Raw genomic sequence first — 19,630 nt, 5'->3', positions numbered from 1 at the left:
ACCGAATCATTCGGTCTTTGCCGATACCTAGGAGATGATTTTAATGGCCTCTGTGAGATCACTTATGGCAGAGCTAACATGAATCTGAAACCAAGTGATGTGAGTGATTGTTTAACCTACTCGAACGAGGCAGCAGCTAATTGGACCTGAAACCAGTGGCCAAAAGATTTCACCGCTGTGGACACTGCTTGGTTCTTTGCTGAGCCAATTTGGACTCGCGGATGTCGATGCACCTGTAACGCAAGCAGCCCTGATCACCCTCATGGAGTGCACATTTATACTATGTCTGGATAGGGATGAGGGGCATATTGAGTCTTCGCACCTCTTTTCCGCCAGAGAACAAGACACTCATCTTATCCATGGCAAAGACCCGCTTGGGTCTGATACCGACAGTACCCTTCGACGACGTAATTGACGGAAAAGGTCAAGGACTCAACATCCTTCTGGAGTATGTCGGCAAATTGATTATGCACTATATTGACGCGTCCGTCCTAACCCGTCCTAGTGGCCCACCCGGCGTCGGAAAGACATTTACGGTTAAAGCAACCTCGGAATATTTCAAGCTGCCTCTCTACTCGGTACGAGCTAATTATAGCGCTGAATGTGGCCTCGCTAACTTCCTCAGATATCCGCAGGCGAGCTTATTGTCGACCACGGAGATTCCAATGCGCTTGAGCAACAACTTGAAACTATATTCAAGATTGCTAAACACTTCAAAGCTGTGCTCCTCTTGGATAAGGCAGATGCCTTCATGGAGCAGCGTACATCTTACCACGATACTCATAACCGCCTGGTGACCGTTTTTCTCCGAAAGCTGGAATACTACCAAGGAATCCTTTTCTTGACTTCGAATCGGGGTATTCATTTTGACGATGCAATCCTCAGTCGGATCCATTTGATCATTAAGTATAAAGGCTTGAGCAGGGATTTTCGCAGGGGTCTCTGGTCCACTTTTCTGACTAGGGCACGTACAGTGCAAGGACCTGCCATGATCGAGGAGCACGAACTCCGACGATTGGAGTCTTTAGATCTCAACGGAAGAGAGGTGGGTTTCAGAGCGCTGCTGTGCACTTCTCGCTTGCTGACTGGCATGGACTAGATCAAGAACATCGCAGCAATTGCACATGCTCTCGCCGAAGCGAATACCAGCCAAGTGAGTTACAAATACCTAGAGTTAGCCGCAGAATCGCGTCAAAAATTTTCGAAGGAGTTCGGCAGGCAGGGAATGTATATCTAGCAGTATACCTGGGAACTCATGTAGACAACTTCGCTCCTCGCCGATGTCGAGCGGTTCGGTTCTTATTGCGATATTTTCTTAGTACACGACGGTCCATAATATCAGCTCTGAAGCTTTATAGTTGAATCCACGTTTTCACATGATCCATGGCATCACAAAAAAGCCTAGTCTGTACACGACAGCCTTAGTACTGAATTTTAATGAACGTTTGCAATGATTTCATAATGATATATCATTCGTAAAAGGCCTCAACCAGGCACGCATAATCATTCGGTGATGTCGAAGAACATGTAGAAGGAGCGTAAGTCACCTCCAAAATTATAAATGATAACGACAATATGGGTATCAAGAATGAGATAACTAATTTGAAAGATAGAAGGAGCATTCTATTCTCACGAAACACGGACACGTTTCGCATCTGCTGCCTCTGCTTGACATAGTCGTCGTTTTGCGGGGTCTTAGCGAATGTCGAGATCTCTCTTTACACTAGGATGTCTTCATAGCTTATAATAGACGTTCATGAAGACCCCGTGATCATTATTTACAGTATTATCTTTACCACTAAATCCTATCTTCTTCTGTACTAGGGTATTATAACCCCTAAAAGAATCCCGACATTCGCTGATATCTGACATTCGCCGAGCTCTCGGAATTCGGATTAATACATGTTCCTCTGGGCCAAGAGGCGCTAAAAATTAGCGGTCCCATTCTAACATTCGACCAGCTGTCGGTCGTATGGAATGGCTATGTAAGATAGTTAACCACCCTGCTTAGTCATGCTTAGTAATCCCTCCTTGTAGCATCAGGCCCTCACAGAGGCATTGAAGTAAACTGCATCCCACATACTGTTTCAATCACAGATTTCGGTGAAGCGAGGAATTGGAAGTGATAGACAGTTGAGTCATAGTGCAATATATCGTACATACCAGGTCGTAGACCATGCTAGGCCGTCTGATCCTATCATACTCCTCCAAAATGTACTTCCCCCACCTCTCCACAATCAAAATTTTCTTTTTTGCCGCCCGAGAGCGAGGGGGGTGCCCCCCATTACGCAGATTCACCGCCCACCACTTCGGCGCTATGAATTTATGACTCTTCATTCCCTTTTTTCTAAGATTTCTTACTACAAAGATCTTAAATACCGCTCAATTTTTCTATCTCAATCTTCATTCTAAATTACTCAATTATCCCGAACCTCCCGGCTTCATATTTTCCAGTCTCGACCCTACATACTCAACTCCCACCATCTGCACCATGTGTACTGGTGCCGACTCCGAGCCCAATGGGCAAGACAATGGTGCTCCTGGCGTCATTGCTCCTGGTATGCCAATTGAAAGCTAATATACCAGAATTGCCCACTGACCTCTATTTAGATGGCGATCACACTGGTTTTGTTGGCATTGAGACTCGCCAAAACCCACACCCCTCCTCATCCCGCAACCCCTACGGTCACGACGCTGGCGTCACCGATTTCCTTAGCAATGTCTCACGCTTCAAGATTATTGAGTCTACTTTGCGTGAGGGAGAGCAGTTCGCCAACGCCTTCTTCGATACCGCCAAGAAGATCGAGATTGCCAAGGCTCTCGATGACTTCGGTGTGGACTACGTGAGTCGCGGGACAGACGAAGACTTTATATCCCTGAACTGAGGTTAACGAAAATCGCTTTATAGATTGAACTCACAAGTCCCTGCGCTTCTGAGCAGTCCCGTGCGGATTGCGAGGCCATTTGCAAGCTTGGCCTGAAGGCTAAGGTATGTTAGGGTTCTGCTCTGGTCTCGTGACTATTGGTATCTAATGACATCTTCAGATTCTCACTCACATTCGCTGCCACATGGACGATGCCCGTATTGCTGTTGAGACCGGTGTTGATGGAGTGTGAGTTGTGTCATCTTGTCCTATTTTGGTGACTCCGAACTGACTTTCCGTAGTGATGTTGTTATCGGTACTTCCTCTTACCTCCGTGAGCACTCTCACGGCAAGGACATGACCTACATCAAGAACGCCGCCATTGAAGTTATCGAGTTCGTCAAGTCTAAGGGCATTGAGATCCGCTTCTCCAGTGAGGACTCTTTCCGTTCCGACCTGGTTGACCTTCTGTCAATCTACTCCGCCGTGGACAAGGTTGGTGTGAACCGTGTTGGTATTGCCGACACCGTTGGCTGCGCTTCCCCCGCCAGGTTTACGAGCTCGTCCGTGTTCTGCGCGGTGTTGTTGGCTGTGACATCGAGACTCACTTCCACAATGACACTGGCTGTGCCATTGCCAATGCCTTCTGTGCCCTCGAGGCCGGTGCCACTCACATTGATACCTCGGTTCTCGGTATCGGCGAGCGTAACGGTATCACCCCTCTCGGTGGCCTGATGGCCCGCATGATGGTCGCCGACCGCGACTACGTCAAGGGCAAGTACAAGCTTGAGAAGCTCAAGGAGATTGAGGACCTCGTCGCCGAGGCCGTTGAGGTCAACATTCCTTTCAACAACTACATCACCGGTTTCTGCGCCTTCACCCACAAGGCTGGTATCCACGCCAAGGCTATCCTCAACAACCCCAGCACCTACGAGATTATCAACCCTGCCGACTTCGGCATGACCCGCTACGTCCACTTCGCCTCCCGTTTGACCGGATGGAACGCCATCAAGTCGCGTGCCCAGCAGCTCAAGCTTGAGATGACTGACGCTCAATACAAGGAGTGCACTGCCAAGATTAAGGCTATGGCTGATATCCGTCCTATTGCCGTCGATGATGCCGACAGCATTATCCGCGCCTACCACCGTAACTTGAAGTCCGGCGAGAACAAGCCCCTTCTTGACCTGAGCGCCGAGGAGCAGGCCGCATTCGCCGCCAAGGAGAAGGAGCTCCTTGCGGCTCAGGCTGCCGGTCTTGCGGTATAGGCGATTTCCTTTGACCAATACATATATTGTATCATGCCACCTGACAGTGGCCTGGGCAAAATTCGGGCGTGGCGGGATACCTGATGATTTGATGCTTTTTCATTTGTTTTGACATTTTTTCCATATAAGGGTCTGAAAAGTCTTGCTGTTTTTTTCTTCTTTCTTTTCTTTTGGGGGACCCAAAAACACATTTGTGTTAGGAGGAGAGAGTTCTCCTTTCTTTGTACATTTAGCGCAGAAGAGGCAGTAACTTATTCCGAACTTGAGACTGTTTGCATTTAGTTAGTTACATCGTACTCCGTACTAGTTCAAATTACGTCAGTGGAGAAAGACCAGGACTTGATGTGAAGGGTCACTCTAACTTGTAAAGATATAAAGATATTATTATAATACCGAGTGAATAGCTATAATTTCATGTCTATCAATACTCAACCTCTATAATATCCAAATGTCTCGTCATTGTATGCAAAATGTTGAGTGCCTACTTCATGTGGCAGCCGAGGCCCGCTAGACTCAACCAGTTAAAACGTACTAACGTACTATTCGGAACCTCCCTATCGCCACTCCCACCCATCATTATTGCAGGACTATTCATAGGGGAACAATGAGCTCTTCTATGCTGCCAGTCGCTCTGCAGAACAAGCTGGTCGGCTACGGCCGGGTGTCCAGCGCGCACCTCTCTGCCTTGAATATCGACCTGTAAGTTGAATAATCCCCCGTTCCCCGCGGAATCAAGGAACGAAAGACATAAACGCAATCACCACTGACACATTTTGCTCTCGACCCAGTATTCGCAACATCGTATTTATCCTGTTCATCCTTCGGTATACGCGCAAGACCTTCTACTCCATCCGCGGCTACGGCATCTTCGGCAGCATCCGCAACATCTACATCTCGCTCCGCCTGTTCTGCTATGGCCTCTTCCTGCGTGTCCCTGGTGTCAGCGGGCAGGTCGACAAGCAAGTGAGCACTGCTATCACGAAACTCGAGTCGAAACTGGTAAACTCTGGGCCGGATGTCACACGGTATCTTACCCTGCCCAAGGAGGGTTGGTCGCCAGAGCAGGTCCGCGCTGAACTTGATAAGTTGGCTGGGCTTGAACATACACGCTGGGAAGATGGTCGCGTTAGCGGTGCCGTTTATCATGGAGGCGCGGAGCTGTTGAAACTCCAGGCTGAAGCATTCGGGCAGTTCGGTGTCGCGAATCCGATTCATCCGGATGTTTTCCCTGGTGTTCGGAAGATGGAGGCTGAGGTGGTTGCTATGGTATGCATGACATTCTATATCGAGAGTACGGTATTTGGTGGAGCCTTTCGGCTGATGTCTGCTCTAGGTTCTTGCTCTCTTCAATGCCCCCTTGGATGGTGCCGGTGTAACCACTAGCGGTGGCACGGAGTCTATTCTTATGGCTTGCTTGGCCGCCCGGCAAAAGGCTTTTTTGGAGCGCGGTGTTACTGAGCCCGAGATGTAAGTTGGCATGGGGATACTATACCATTGACCAGCAGGACTGATCGATCATCGTAGGATTATTCCCGATACAGCACACGCGGCATTTATCAAGGCATGCAACTACTTCAAGATCAAGCTGCACCGAGTCCCTTGCCCGGAGCCCGAGTTCAAGGTCGACGTGCATGCTGTTCGCCGTTTAATCAATCCCAATACCGTCCTTCTTGTCGGATCGGCACCTAACTTCCCCCACGGCATTGTCGATGATATCCCAGCTCTATCGCGTCTGGCTACCAAGTACAAGATCCCTCTCCACGTTGACTGCTGCTTGGGATCTTTCGTCGTTGCATACCTCAAGAAGGCCGGATTCCCCTCGCCCTACGAGGAAGAAGGTGGCTTTGACTTCCGCCAACCAGGTGTGACTAGCATCAGTGTTGACACCCACAAGTACGGGTTCGCGCCCAAGGGCAACTCGGTCTTGATCTACCGCAACAAATCATACCGAAACAACCAGTACTTCATCTACCCCGATTGGTCCGGCGGTGTTTATGCTTCTCCCTCCGTGGCGGGCTCCCGCCCTGGCGCTCTGATCGCCGGTTGTTGGGCCAGTCTGATGAGCGTCGGCGAGAACGGATACATCAACAGCTGCACCGATATCATCAACGCGGCACGGAAGTTCGAGACGGCCGTTCGGACCGATCCAACCATCTCACTGCACATGGAGATCCTCGGTGACCCCATCGTCAGTGTGGTCGCCTTCCGCAGCAAGAACGGTGCCATTGACATTTACGACATCGCCGATGACCTGTCTGCTAAAGGCTGGCATCTCAACGCTCTGCAATCTCCCCCGGCTATTCACTGTGCCTTCACTATTCCAACTGCCAAGGCTGTCGACCAGCTCATTGCTGATCTGCGTGAAGTCATTGGCAAGGAACTTGAGAAGGCCGAGCAGCGCAAGCGCGAGGGCAAATCATATATCCTCAATCGTGGTGATACCTCTGCTCTATACGGTGTCGCTGGCAGCATTCCTGATAAGAGTATCGTCAGCCGTCTGGCAGAAGGCTTCTTGGACACCCTGTACAAAGCCTAGGTGAACAACTCGGTTTTCCTTGTTCGTATTTTCTTCGCTCAGCCTATCCGGACTGTTCCCAGTGTATAATCTTGGTTTCCCCTAGCTGTCCTTACCTAAACTACTGGTGCAGTGGCGTTATCATTATCCAGGTCCTTTCAAATTGCACATATTTGTTTGAAGTGTTGGATTCCACTATGCATATAATACAATAATCTCCTCGTAGTAGATTAACTTACGAAGTGTAAATGTTTTAGGCGGTCGGATGCCTAGCAGATATAACATTCGCCCAATAGATGTGGACGTAGAGTACATGAACAAAAGAAACGAACAAAAAAGCAACCCGCTCCATGCAAGCAAAGCCAAAACAGCAAAAAAAGAGGACGTGATCGATCAATCATGCGCCAGAGCGAAAGGGATTTCAAAAGAGTCGGATCTTCCATCGCAATCTTCAAGACCGGTGAAAATCCCAGTCTGAAAAGCAGCCCATTCCACACGAAGCTCATGAAAACAATCACTGACCACCGAGCTCCTTCCGCTGCTCAGAGCAGCTCTTTTCGGTATAATATCCAGGATCAGGCTTGCGCTCGAGATGCACCTCCTGCTTCGTGAGGCGGTACTGGCATTCCTCGACATGGACAAGTTCCTTGACTTTCATGATTTGACCCGCGACGGAGGGCGAGACGCTGTGGAAGACTGTTGCCATACGCTTTTTCAAGCCAAGCGCCTTGAGGACATCTGTTGAGCGGCGCGGGAGTCCAATTGCGGAGCGCATGAGGGTGATACGGAAGTAGGACATGTTGGATTGTGGAGATCAAGAGGATCTGATGTTTGTGCTTTCGATAGGTTGGTTTGGTTGTCCGGAGTCGTGGAATCAGATTCGGAATAGGTGGAACGGAATGAAGTGGATCTAGTATGATACCGGAGTCTTGGATGAGAATTTGCAGCCGATATCTGCTGCGCAATCGACCCTGTGATCTGGCGAAGAAATGTTGCCGACATGGAGATGGCCGCGATCCCGCAAATCCAATTCTAAGGCGGTAAGTCACGTGCCTATTATGCCAGAATCCGATGACAGCAGCGACGACTACCGGCCTGTGATAGCTGATATAGTATTTCATATTTTGAAACGAGAGACTATGGGCTGCGCTCTTTCCGGCGTGATAGTACCTGGATTTATATCATAGTGCACTGCTGCGTGCTACCTTCTCGCAAGCAAAGCCCCATGCCCGCATTGTTGACACCTCACCCCTCGACCTAGCTTCGAGCAACCCGGAACAACGACACCACCATATACTTGATACCGTGGCTATGACGCAAGCCAGTAACATTGATGCCACGGTCGCTCTGCCGCGACTCGAAGACCTCCTACGGCACCCGGAGGATCTAGACAAGATCAGCGGGCTTAAAGCGGAATACCTGCGGAAGAAGACGGCAGTTGATTCCCGGTTGCGTGAAGGTCTGCGAGACCAGCTGGAGGCCGTACAACGCAGCATTGGTGCTTTGACTGAGGGCCAGCGACAAGTCTCGAAGACAAAAGACGAGCTACAAGGCATCGACAAGCTATGCGCCGAGTCGCAGCATAGCGTGGAGGACTTTGCGCAGATTGACCAACTTGCGCGGATTCAAAGACATTTCGATGCTACGCTCATGATGAAACGAGGACTGGAGAATTTCGGCGCGGATATCCAGGAAGTGGAGGATTTGCTCAGAGAGGATGATGACGATATGGAGAATCAGCCTAATATTCTGCGGGCTCATATGCAGATATCACGGTTAAGGGATTTCCGTGATGAGGCTATGGATCAGATTCGCAAGGCGGAGGATCAGAGCTCCGAAGAGACTCTGACAGAGTACTTTGAGGGGTTGGATTCTGTTATTGAGTGGTTCGATGATCACCTTGGCACGGCTTGCATGAACCTCATTCCATTGGTGCAGGCAGACAACAAGAGTATGGTCGTGCGACTTGCTGTTGTTGTCTTGAACGAGGAGAAAAATGATGATACAGTTCGAGCGTTGCAAGAGGCCCAGAAAGACCACAAGGACCTCGCAAGTCGTTTCAAGTCCATGAACATTGGCCCCAAGACTGTGCGGGGCTACAAGGACAAATTCATCCAGGCTATCGAGCTTTACGCCCAAAGCCAATTCAAAGAGACCCTCGAAAACTTTCTTGGAGACCCAGACAATCTGGAAAAGAAGTTCCGGTGGTACTTCAATGATCTATTCACGGTCAAGCAAGGCATGCAGAGCCTTGTCCCGAAGAAATGGAAGATATTCAAAACATACACCGATATCTATCATCAGATGATGCATGACTTCTTGCTTAGCATGATCGACGACCCCGAGCTCCCGGCTGATAATTTACTCAGTATCATCCACTGGAGCGACAAGTACTACAAGAAAATGAAGAAGCTGGGCTGGACACCAACAGATCTCCAACCCAACATTCTCGACGACCGCGAGCCAGAACTAGTCCGAAAGTGGCAGGCCGTCATCATCAATGCCGTCGAAGAATGGATGGACCGCATTTTCAACGCGGACAAAAAGTCTCTGGTAGAGCGTGCCTCAGATGCCCTAGACAACAACGCAGAAGGTCACTTCCGCACCAAGACACTGGCCGACATGTGGCGCATGCTCCACGAACAAGTTATGGCATCAGGAGCATCGGACCGCGCAGACCTGGTAGAAGGTATCATTGATGCCATGTTCCGGGCCTTGAAGGCCCGACAAATTGCATGGCAGGCACTCGTGGACGAGGAATGTGCGAAGCACCAAGTAGAAGGCGCAGACCAAGAAGGCGTGCAGCTGTTGCAAGACTGGCTGATCGGAATAGCCAACGATCAAATCTCCTGCATCGACGACAACGAGGAGGACAACCAGTTCGGCTACCTGACGCGGTTCAAGTCCGATTTCGAGCCCATGGTCACACCCAAGTACATGGGCACAACAGCGACCATCGAGCTGGATGCACTGCGCGATGGCTATGTTGATCTGAGCACGCACTGCCTGGCGCAGTTCGTGAGCCTGATCTTCTGGGTCGATCTGGACACTGTCCTGCCAGACTTCTTCACGTCCCGCTGGTACGGCGAATTTGCCATGAAGCGTATCACTTCCACCTTCGAAGACTACATGGCGGACTACGCCTCCGTGCTGCACCCATCTTTGGCCGAGATCCTGGTCGAGGAACTCTCGGACGAGCTGCTGGTGCGCTACCTCTCTGCGGTGCGGAACAAGGGTGTTAAATTCCGCCGCCACATCGACCCCTTCACAGACAAGTTCAAGGACGACGTTCTCACTGTATTCGCGTTCTTTGAGAACTACCCCGACTCATTTGAGGGTACTATCAAGCAGAAGTGGCGGCTAGTTGATTGGCTTGTTCGCCTCCTTGCCACTGAAAAGGGCCCCGCGCTCGTGGAGGTTTATGAAGCATTCAAGCTTGAGTACTGGGACCTGCAGCTTTCATGGGTTGAGGCTGTGCTGCGTACCCGTGATGATTTCGAGCGCAGCATGCTCACTGCCATCAAAGCTAAAGCCGCGGAGTTGTCTGTTGAACGGGGACAGGAGACCATCATGAGTCGGTTGAGATGATTTGTTGGTACTTGACCGTGTAGATTTTCAACTGCACTCATATTCTCGTTTCATCTCAGCCCAATATGCAATTCACCGCGCTCGGCTGAGTAGGGTTGTTGTACTAGCTGTCTGGCTTTCAGTGTCCCGTCAGATCTTTGCAGACATGCCTCAAGAAGAGGTCATAGAGCCTCTCTCCGTCGCTCAGCCGACGCCGAGCTGCACTCGAACCAGTTCACTTCATGATGAGCAACCCCAGCCACATGTACTATCTGCAACCCAAGCAGGCTTGGGATCTATCTAGTCTACTCATTAATATTACTAGCAATACAGAAGGAAAACAAATAGCTTAAACAGTTTGGTCTTTTTCTTTCCACATATAGGTCTAAGACAGGATTTCTATTTACAAGGATGATCCCAATTGATAATTCTTTGCATAAGGATGTTATGTGGGTGGCGATGACAGTCATAAATTCAGATTCCGTTCTGCAACGACCGTATATTTCTCGCCGAGGCGTTCATTCAAACCATGGCGGTCGTTGACACCAGGATGTAATTTCCTAGCGCCCATTTCACAGATGCAGATAGTAACCAGAGGAATTTCCTTTGCCCAAATGAAAGGAGAGCCCCGCGACAGTGGGGGAGAAGTGGCCGAATGGCTTTTATGCTCGGAGGAAACGATGTTTCTGTCGGGGATTGGTGAAGATTTCGTACGGTAGGGGTCACTTTTGTCTTCGGAAGATCCAGTACGTGCTGGTTGTGGGATAATTGGATTGTCATCAGGGTAGTAATTACGATATTGTGAGATCAGGTTGCGGGCATCAAATGTAAGACGTTTGGGTGGATGGTTTCCTTTCGCACCCTTGTTCTGACCCTGCCGGCCGCGGACGTAAATGGTATTGACAAGAGTCGCGTGCAGAAGAAGTGGTCGCTGTTTCGGTTTTCGTGTTATTACATTTATGAATGGGTTCCGGCTTTCCCACACGTCTGCGGGACCAGAGGAAGTCCGGGTTTCTGGCTGGTGTAAAGATACGTCACTAGAGAAGGTAGCCGACCCAGAGGCCTGAGGGCTGTCTTGGACGGAGCGATTGGTGGGGTTATGTCTTCCTGCCGATCTTCTGTCGGGCTCACTTTGGACGAAGCCAGCCTCGATGAATTTGTCACGTAGCTTTACGCAAAATGGATGCAAACGGCCTGTATGATCTACTGGAGAAGCATGCAATACGGTTGCTGATTTGCCTTGAGGCAAAGCATGTAATGACTCGAGGGAAACCGTCAAGGGCGATGATTGGTGAAGGGCGTTTTTATGTTGTGAGTGAGCGGAGGCTCGCTCCACTTCGTTCATTAGGTCTGCCAGGTCGAGGGATTTGAAAAAAGTAAGAGCTTGATCGAGTCTCTCTTTATTGGCGAGACTCATCACACCAAGAGTAAGGTGAAGTGTGCCCAGTGGACGAAAAGCTGTGCTGGGAAGACTCAGGCGCGATGTATCCCTTTGGCCCTTGGAGGACGATTGAGAAGCTGGCCCAGATTCATCGACATGGGCTGTTTTGAAGGCCCCGAGCGATGATTCCAGCTGCAGCAGCGACTTGGTGTTTACCAGAGGGAGACACAGGAAATGTGTCAATTGCGGCCGCTTTTGCCGCTCTTCTGGACGTGGTTTGCGGGGTTGATGTCTTGATAAACCCGCGGTCTCCGTCATGATGCACCTGTATCTCCACGGATGTGATATCAGCATGAGAACAAATGTTCGCTCGGTTCAGTCGCCGAAATGGTCTCTGGATAAGTCGGAAGTCCCGAGATCGGAAGTCAGGTTGAGACGCAGGGATGCGCACGGACCAGGACCCACAACCTTGTGTCAACTACGTGAGAATTTATATCTCTCTTGGCCATCGCTGAGATACACAGGGAGGATATTCAATGCTTCCAGCATCGTACCCACTATGAAAGTTCCTCTTAGCACGTAACAATTCTCCATATTTGGTCAAAAACAACGGCAATTAATGGCTGGTCATGCTCTGCAATTCTTATTTTTGATCAAAAATGATTTTCTGTGGTGACGAAAGAGGAGCGAAGGAATGGAACTTTGATATCAAATGGATGAGATGTCTGATATTCTTCAGTATTTGCCCTTGGTAATATCACAAGTGCACCCTTAAGGCCTCGTTTGAGACAAAGAGGCTTGAATTTTGCATCTTGACATTTGTCTTTCGTGGGGTTTGACTTTGAAGCGTTTCTAAGGTCAATCCGTTGGGGATCAGCTAATCCTAGGTAATGGTTGACTTACTTTATTCGCATAGTGCCATCATTCGTAGGCTCTAGTCGAAACTGTGATGCTAATAAAGGCAAAGTAGTGCTGAAAGACGGCTAAATCCATTGTTTCAGCAGTCACAAAAGGGAAAGTAACAGAAAGGAGAATAGAGAGAAATGAGAAGGAGGATGAACAGCGGTATAGCCCTAAGCTGGTAGAAACCCATGGGTACTATTCCAGTTGATGACGCCTATCAACGTAAAAGAGACTGAAGTCAATTTCATTTTCCATTTCACTCACCATTTCGCTATATTCTACACGCCCACTCACAAAGATGAGATCCATATTCCAACGACATCGACGAACCACCCATCAACAGAAGACCCAACAGAAACCCCCACTAGTCGACAATTTCCAAAGGATTCCACCAGAAATAGTGGAAATCCTCTTTACATTCCTCTGGGTCACGGACCAAGTTTGCCTTGCGATAACTTGCAAATATCTCTTGACGTGTTACTAGTCATTTCTTCGACTGCGTAAAACAGGGGTTACTGAGCTCCTATGGCGTAAACCAGTTTCGGAATTACGTTTGGTTCGTCAACTGCAGAATGCTCGTTGGCGATACTGCGGGGGTGTTATAAGCTCCATCCATTCTCTCGACGGAGAGCCTTTCTATATATGTGGGGATATAGAACAAAGTGTTGTCCTGTTCGTGACCTAGTCGGTTATACGATACCTGATATTTGACGGGAATGCAATCTGCTGGAGTGCCTATTCCATTGGCCTAACTATCACGTTGGTCTTCTTTCTTCTTACTCCACGGTACCATGTTGTTCGCTGAGAATGTTCACAGGTGGGAAAGGGGCATTAATTGGTGTTGATCTGATAATGTTGTCGGGGCAAGGGGAGAAAATGAAAACCGGAGTTATGAAAACAGCAATCCAGTGCCCAGATACCTAGGTAGATATTGAAGTTGACTGAAATAGGACGAATGAAGGCAGCGAGCATCTTCTGAAAGTGGAATCATTTATCCCTATGGCTGAGAGCGTGTGCGAGATCACCCATTAGGGGCTCTATGTTGCTTTTTGTTGTTCACTTGAAATCCGTGGACTACAGAGTGGATTGCTACTTTCTCTCTTCCTCAAAGCTGCCGTCAATAGGAGTATCTCTAACTGCTTTTTTGGTATAGGCTTAGTTCTTGAAAGTCAAGTCAATTTGTTGTATGATGTTCAATTTCGATTTATTCACATTGAATCTCCACTTTTGTAACTTGAATGTTGCCAGTAGGCCATTCACCATATTCCACGATTCGCTCGTTGAGCTAGAGGGGTTTTCCAATTACCTTGTCGCCCTGTATTGACATTGCTCAGATGAATAGCCGACTGAAATCCTGATCTGAGTGATGTTGGCCGTGTATATTGCAATGGAGACACTGCTGCTATTGTTTTTTCCCGCTGCTGGCTGTAGTCTTCGTCTAGTTGAAATAATAATATGAAATATTCGCCACCAGAGCATTGTAGCCCAGCAGCACGACACGTATAAAGCCGGAAAGACTCAACGCTTTTGCCTGGTCGAGCACCGAATGAGTTGGAAGAGTCAACCAAAAACAGATATGGTAGTAGTTAGCCAATTGTACGACTTCGAAGGTGCAGTTTATAATCTTACTTGATCAAGATAAATCAGATTGTCGTGTTGACAGGCCGCCGAGTGGTAAGCAAGTTCAAGTTATGGACCTTAAAATCAACAAGCATCAGCAAAAGCTGGTAAGGCCCATCACCGCAGAACGTTATCTAGCTAATTAAGGAGCTTGGTTTTGAAGGTTGCCCGTTTGTATTCAACCTCCTTTCCATGTGTTGTCCGCTCAGGGACCTTACCTGAATATCGGTGAAGAGCATTGAGTCACAAGCAAGCCCGAGTGAATGACGCGGATATGGGGATGCCTGGTAAAAAATCAACAAGCGTCAGCAAATGCTGGTGAGATCCCATCGCAGAATTCTATCTGACTATATACGGAGGCTGGTGCGGGTGCGTTCAACCTCCTTTCCATTTGTGTCCGCTAGGAGACCTCACCTGAATGTGGAGTTTGCGGATGGAAGATTGGCCTTTATATTTGGTGTTGACCGCGATGGTGTGTCATAGGCTGTGTAGCCTATGGTGCAGGCTGTGGGCATATTGGATACGGCAAAGGCGGCGAAAAATGCAGTAATCTATAAAGGCAAAGGAAGAAAAAGTTTCCCTGCATCAGCCAATGGACTGGTGAGGTCTTCCACTCATTGCGAGCAAAGAACTGTGAGGTTGATGATGCTTGAGTTCTCACCTGGTATAAGATCGAACGACATTGCGTAAATCATAGTGGAAGGGTGGAAGTGTGGAAGGCGGCGAACTAAAAGCAGAGGAAGAAAAAGTTTCCCTGCATCAGCCAATGGACTGGTGAGGTCTTCCACTCGATGCGAGTAAAGAACCGTGGGGTTGATATAACGCTGGAGTTCTCACCTGGTAGAAATTCTGATAGTATAAATGCCTTATGGTAATATGACGGAAGTCAAAGAAGACAGAATGAATCACTAAAGGCAGAAGAAAAAATTTCCCTGCATCAGCCAATGGACTGGTGAGGTCTTCCACTCATTGCGAGCAAAGAACCGTGGGGTTGATATAACGCTGGAGTTCTCACCTGCAGCATGATCACCATGAGGTCGTTCATCCCATGAGCAGAAATAACACATCAATCAGAGTCGATATTAGATAAATGATGAGTTATTTAGGAGGCATACATGATGCCAAGATTCCATGAAGTCATTGAACCACACAAGCCGATGACAGGAAATCACGGAGTGGTAGAGATGGATAGAAAAGGGAAAGAGGGAAGAGAAATAAACAACGCGAGACGCGAAACCGCTCGGATATGACAAGCCATACAAGTGGAAGGAACATGTGGAAGGAACAAATAAGAAGGAACAAATAATAAGGAGGAACTCACCAGTCAACATAGTCCAGGTGGGGAGACATCTGGGGGTCAGCAAGATGTGGCAGAGACGCAGAAGAAAAGAGGGTGATGGAGAGAAGATGGTTATGAAGTTGAGTGATGAACAAACGTCCAAACCCCAGGGGGAAAGTAGAAGATGGATGGAAGGTGGATGAGAAGATAGAAGAAAGATGGATGTAGGAGAAAAGAAAAAATGGGAGAGATGGGGGGGAGAGGGTATTTATACCCAGAAACTGGGGACTGAAGCTGGGGTCCTTCTGTTTTAGGGAAAGTAGGATTCTCAAATAGAGAAAGCACCACCCTGTTAACATGCCCCAGGTGACCTCGTTGAGAAGATGTGACGACGAATTCCAAGACTCAGTCTAAAGGATCAAGTATTTCCCAATGGGAGAACTGATTCTATCTTGTCCTGTGGGCAAGCGAGACACGACGAAGCCTAAATCCCAGATCATATAGACGCATTAACCAAGTGGTGGCTGGCACACGTCCGATGCCGAAGATATCGATGGAATACGTTAACCCATACATGCAGTGCTTATTACATAGTGACGCAGGTTTTCACGGGACCATTAAGACAATATTTCCGAACGAGATATGTACTGGAAAAGACATCGAAGTATTTTGTTAGCAAGATGTCTCTACCCAATGTTATCCCTACCAATCTACGTCGTTGAAGGCTAAGGCCAGATAAGCAGCCGACCACTTGTATATAGATATGTCAGTGTATATACCGGATTTTAGGCCGCGGTCGCGATTTTCCCGATCGGGGTGCCGCCGCTTTATGAGGGCGCTCAGGGTCCTGCTCACTGAGTATTTAACAGCACAGGGTGATTACTCAGTGAGCACTTACTTTGCTTAATAAGCAGTCAGATGATAACGTAATCGGTAAGCGAGCCGCCACTGTAAGTGAGCCGCCACCCTACCCAAGAGTATAGTTTTCTAAGGTAAATATTTCAACCAGAACGCCATTAAATTAATTAAACTAAAAAGGATCATTTATCTGGACACCTATTGATCTTATGTCCTGTCTTCCAACACCCACTACACCTTGGTACAGCCCGTGGTCGTGGTTCCAACCCTGATTGAGTGCTTCCGCCCAGGGGGTGTAGGGGTGTTTCTGATACTTCCACCAGCCTAGCAATCATTTCAGAAGCTTCCTAAACGGAGAGGCCTTCTTCGGCGGGTATCTACCTTTTAGATCGGGCCCGCTTTTGCTTCTTATTCTCATTTTCATCCTGTAAATCCTTGTTTTCTTTTGCTAGTAGAATAGCGCTATGCATTGTAATCTAGCAGCCTTTGATAAGTTAATCTAATGTACGCTTAGAAGGGCTTATTAGGCTTCGAGATTAGGTACGAAGTAAAGCTTTGATTAACGAAGCCTATCGATGTAGATCTTTACCATTAAAAGGGGTTTTTAGGGTGAAATTCCGGCTTAAATCGCTACCCCTACTAGGAGGGGGGTTGGTATTCGAAGATAAATATTGAGTTTTAAAAGTACCCGATTAGGTAAAAAAGGTATTAAACCAGCTGCTAAGAAGCTGTTTTTAATTGTCTCTAATTTCAAAGCTTTAATTTATATAGAGGGGTATACTTCTAGGAACTTAAGTTTATTAATATAGTTGATCCTAGTCCGCATTTTTATCTTAACTAACCGGCTATATAACCATTTTACTACCATAAAATAACCAATATCGAGGGGTTATAAAAGGTAAGATAAATGTAGTGGTATATAAATTAGTATAATCTTATTTTTCTTACAAATCTCGTTAAATTTTAGGGTTAAATGGCTTCTATGGCCATTAAGTACTAAAAGTCAATATACTCCCTTTATATAAGAAGAAGTAGTTAGAATAAAGAGCTTTTATAGCTAACGAAGGCCTATTTCATCTAATATCTACCTATTTAGACTAACTTTAAAGCGCTAGTCGCTAGGAAGGCCTTCGAACTATGATTTAAGGAAGACCTTGCCTTTAAAAATAATATACAGAGGGAGGGCCCACCCTGCCGAGTTTATATATTCAATTGCAGTTACCTACTTACGATTTCTGGGTTATAAAAGTGATCTCCAACTGTAGTATTTTGATGTGACTATAGTATAGTGATGCAATTGAAGAGGGAGAGAGTTGTCAATTCCTAAAGGGCAGAATGCCCAACTATCTAGTTATGGGGGTTGGTGCCTGCCGCACCGGGCTGACGGTCAGGTGACCGCCATGTCCAACACACCGGCATAATCCCGAGGAATGCACTCGTCTGTTTATTCATTGTTTTTTTTTTTTTTTTTTTTTCATTGGGCAGAAACCGTATCGTCCAGTAAAAACTGCCATTGCTGTTATTAATGATTTTTTTTTTTTTTTTTTTCGATGTTGAGTTATTTCGTCCAACTTTTACCCTATCAGGTTTCCTTGTTAGGTGTCTTGGCCATCATCTTCTTCCTCATTGGCTCAAAAAGTTCCTGCGCCAGTGGCTTTGTTAGGGCATCTGCGATGTTTTGTACACTTGCGATGAGTTCGAGTTTGATGATCCCATTAGAGGTAGGGTAACTGTTCCTTGCTCTGGTCCTTTTTCAGTAGATGATAAAGCGAAACCCACCCTAAAAGGTGAATTCATCCAATAATCCTTAGGTACTAGTCCTGTCTCCTCATCTCTATTTATAGCGCATTATGATCCTCCTTCTCCGCTCTAGTCGCGTGCTCTGTACTTTCCCTATTTTATATTATTATAGTATTTAGGTAGGTGACCTTTTATAGATCTTTCGGATCGGTATAACGGTTATAGTAGGTCGAGGTATACAGGGTTTATATTAACCTATCTTATTTCTAGTTATCTCGATAGTATTAGTATAGGAGACGGTAAGTTTAGTTCTTCGAATATTCCTAGAAGAGGTAGGTATATTACTAGTTCTTTATAAATAATTCTAGATTATAGAGGTAATATCTATTAAGTAGGTTAAGCTAGTATCTCTAGTACTCTCTATATAAGTACTTATACTCTATCCTTAAGTAATTCTTCCTATAGAACTTCCTTATCGATATTATAGAATAGTTTAATATCCTCTATATTTATAGAGTTTATCTCAGAGTCTTATTAATACTCTTCCCCTAGGCTAGTATACTCTATAATTATCCTAAGGTAAAGTTTTTAGAAATTTTTCGATAGTACTTCTATTACTACTCTTATATTTTTAAAGAATAGTTCTCTAATTATAAACTATATTTTCTTTACTAGAGGGCTATTAATAATCTCTTCTCTTATTTTAATTTTATTAGTTCTATTATATATCCTAGGAATTCTTATTTCCTAAAAAATAATATCTCTATAAGTTAAAACTTTCTTTATTTTAGGATTATAGATATAGTAATAGTACCTATTATCTCCTTTATATCCTATAAGGTATCTAATCTATACTCTAGGATCTATCTTTATTCCTTATATTTAAGTTTCTTTTAGTTTATAAATATATACCTTAGAGTACTATACTTAGAGAAACGATAGGTTTATTACCTCTTAGTCTCCTTATAGGTTTATTACTTTTCTCTAAGTAAGTATTAGGGCTTTACTCTCTAAGTAAGCTAGTTAATTAATAATATATACTACTATAGTTACTACTTTAGTCTATAGTTCTATTAGAATAATTCCTATATTAATATATATTATCCTTACTATCTATATAATATAGTAACTACTATATTTAGAAACTCTATTCTATTTATAGGTATATAGTATTAAGGTACTAATAGTTATTAATATAGTTTTTACCTAAGTAGTAAAATAAAAAAATTCCTTTCTATTATTATATCTCTATTCTATTAGATAGTAACTAATATATCGTTTAAACTATTTAGTCTATATCTTAAGGGTTAATAATATATTACTTTTCTTAGATATATAGAGTATAACTCGAAATCTAGATATATTATCTATAATAATTATTATATATTCTTTATCGATTTTATTATCTTTACTAATTCCTTTTAGTTTAATAGGGTATAGGTTGATATAAAGTAGTTACCTAACCTTTATTACTCTTACTTATTAGTCTTAGGAAATGATTTTCTTAGACTTCCCTTTTCTATATAATTTATAATTAAAGTATTTAGTATTAATATTATATCCTAGCTTATCTTTATTAACTTATCCCTTATAGCTTCCTATATATCTAAGTCTCTAGTATATAAGTTTAGCTAAGAT

The 19,630-nt window shown here is 45.9% G+C and overlaps 6 protein-coding genes across 6 annotated transcripts; 4 read left to right on the top strand and 2 right to left on the bottom strand.

Annotated features, from left to right (window-relative positions):
- Positions 1 to 359: 359 nt before the first annotated feature.
- N7518_005043 (uncharacterized protein) lies at positions 360 to 1,237 on the top strand (the record flags this gene model as incomplete). Its single annotated transcript, XM_057185970.1, has 3 exons — positions 360 to 578; positions 626 to 1,045; positions 1,100 to 1,237. 3 exons carry the CDS (start codon positions 360 to 362, stop codon positions 1,235 to 1,237), a joined length of 777 nt encoding a protein of 258 aa, XP_057042740.1.
- A 1,254-nt stretch (positions 1,238 to 2,491) lies between these two features.
- Positions 2,492 to 4,129, top strand: hcsA (homocitrate synthase; the record flags this gene model as incomplete). Its single annotated transcript, XM_057185969.1, has 6 exons — positions 2,492 to 2,558; positions 2,611 to 2,843; positions 2,909 to 2,989; positions 3,046 to 3,113; positions 3,167 to 3,392; positions 3,416 to 4,129. 6 exons carry the CDS (start codon positions 2,492 to 2,494, stop codon positions 4,127 to 4,129), a joined length of 1,389 nt encoding a protein of 462 aa, XP_057042739.1.
- Positions 4,130 to 4,733: 604 nt separating this feature from the next.
- On the top strand, positions 4,734 to 6,665 carry N7518_005041 (sphinganine-1-phosphate aldolase DPL1; the record flags this gene model as incomplete). Its single annotated transcript, XM_057185968.1, has 4 exons — positions 4,734 to 4,828; positions 4,918 to 5,395; positions 5,463 to 5,596; positions 5,654 to 6,665. 4 exons carry the CDS (start codon positions 4,734 to 4,736, stop codon positions 6,663 to 6,665), a joined length of 1,719 nt encoding a protein of 572 aa, XP_057042738.1.
- Positions 6,666 to 7,158: 493 nt separating this feature from the next.
- N7518_005040 (mitochondrial 54S ribosomal protein uL30m) lies at positions 7,159 to 7,443 on the bottom strand (the record flags this gene model as incomplete). Its single annotated transcript, XM_057185967.1, has 1 exon — positions 7,159 to 7,443. The coding sequence occupies one exon, from the start codon at positions 7,441 to 7,443 to the stop codon at positions 7,159 to 7,161; it is 285 nt and encodes a 94-aa protein (XP_057042737.1).
- Positions 7,444 to 7,955: 512 nt separating this feature from the next.
- On the top strand, positions 7,956 to 10,232 carry N7518_005039 (SNARE-binding exocyst subunit SEC6; the record flags this gene model as incomplete). The annotated part of the gene is made up of 1 exon (XM_057185966.1): positions 7,956 to 10,232. One exon carries the CDS (start codon positions 7,956 to 7,958, stop codon positions 10,230 to 10,232), a length of 2,277 nt encoding a protein of 758 aa, XP_057042736.1.
- Positions 10,233 to 10,677: 445 nt separating this feature from the next.
- Positions 10,678 to 11,910, bottom strand: N7518_005038 (uncharacterized protein; the record flags this gene model as incomplete). The annotated part of the gene is made up of 1 exon (XM_057185965.1): positions 10,678 to 11,910. One exon carries the CDS (start codon positions 11,908 to 11,910, stop codon positions 10,678 to 10,680), a length of 1,233 nt encoding a protein of 410 aa, XP_057042735.1.
- Positions 11,911 to 19,630: the final 7,720 nt, after the last annotated feature.

This window comes from Penicillium psychrosexuale (assembly GCF_028828465.1).
Source record: "Penicillium psychrosexuale strain IBT 29551 chromosome Unknown utg000003l, whole genome shotgun sequence".
Lineage (NCBI taxonomy): Eukaryota > Fungi > Ascomycota > Eurotiomycetes > Eurotiales > Aspergillaceae > Penicillium > Penicillium psychrosexuale.
The sequence above is the reverse complement of the archived record's forward strand: the minus strand, read 5'-3'. Positions and strand labels throughout refer to the sequence as shown.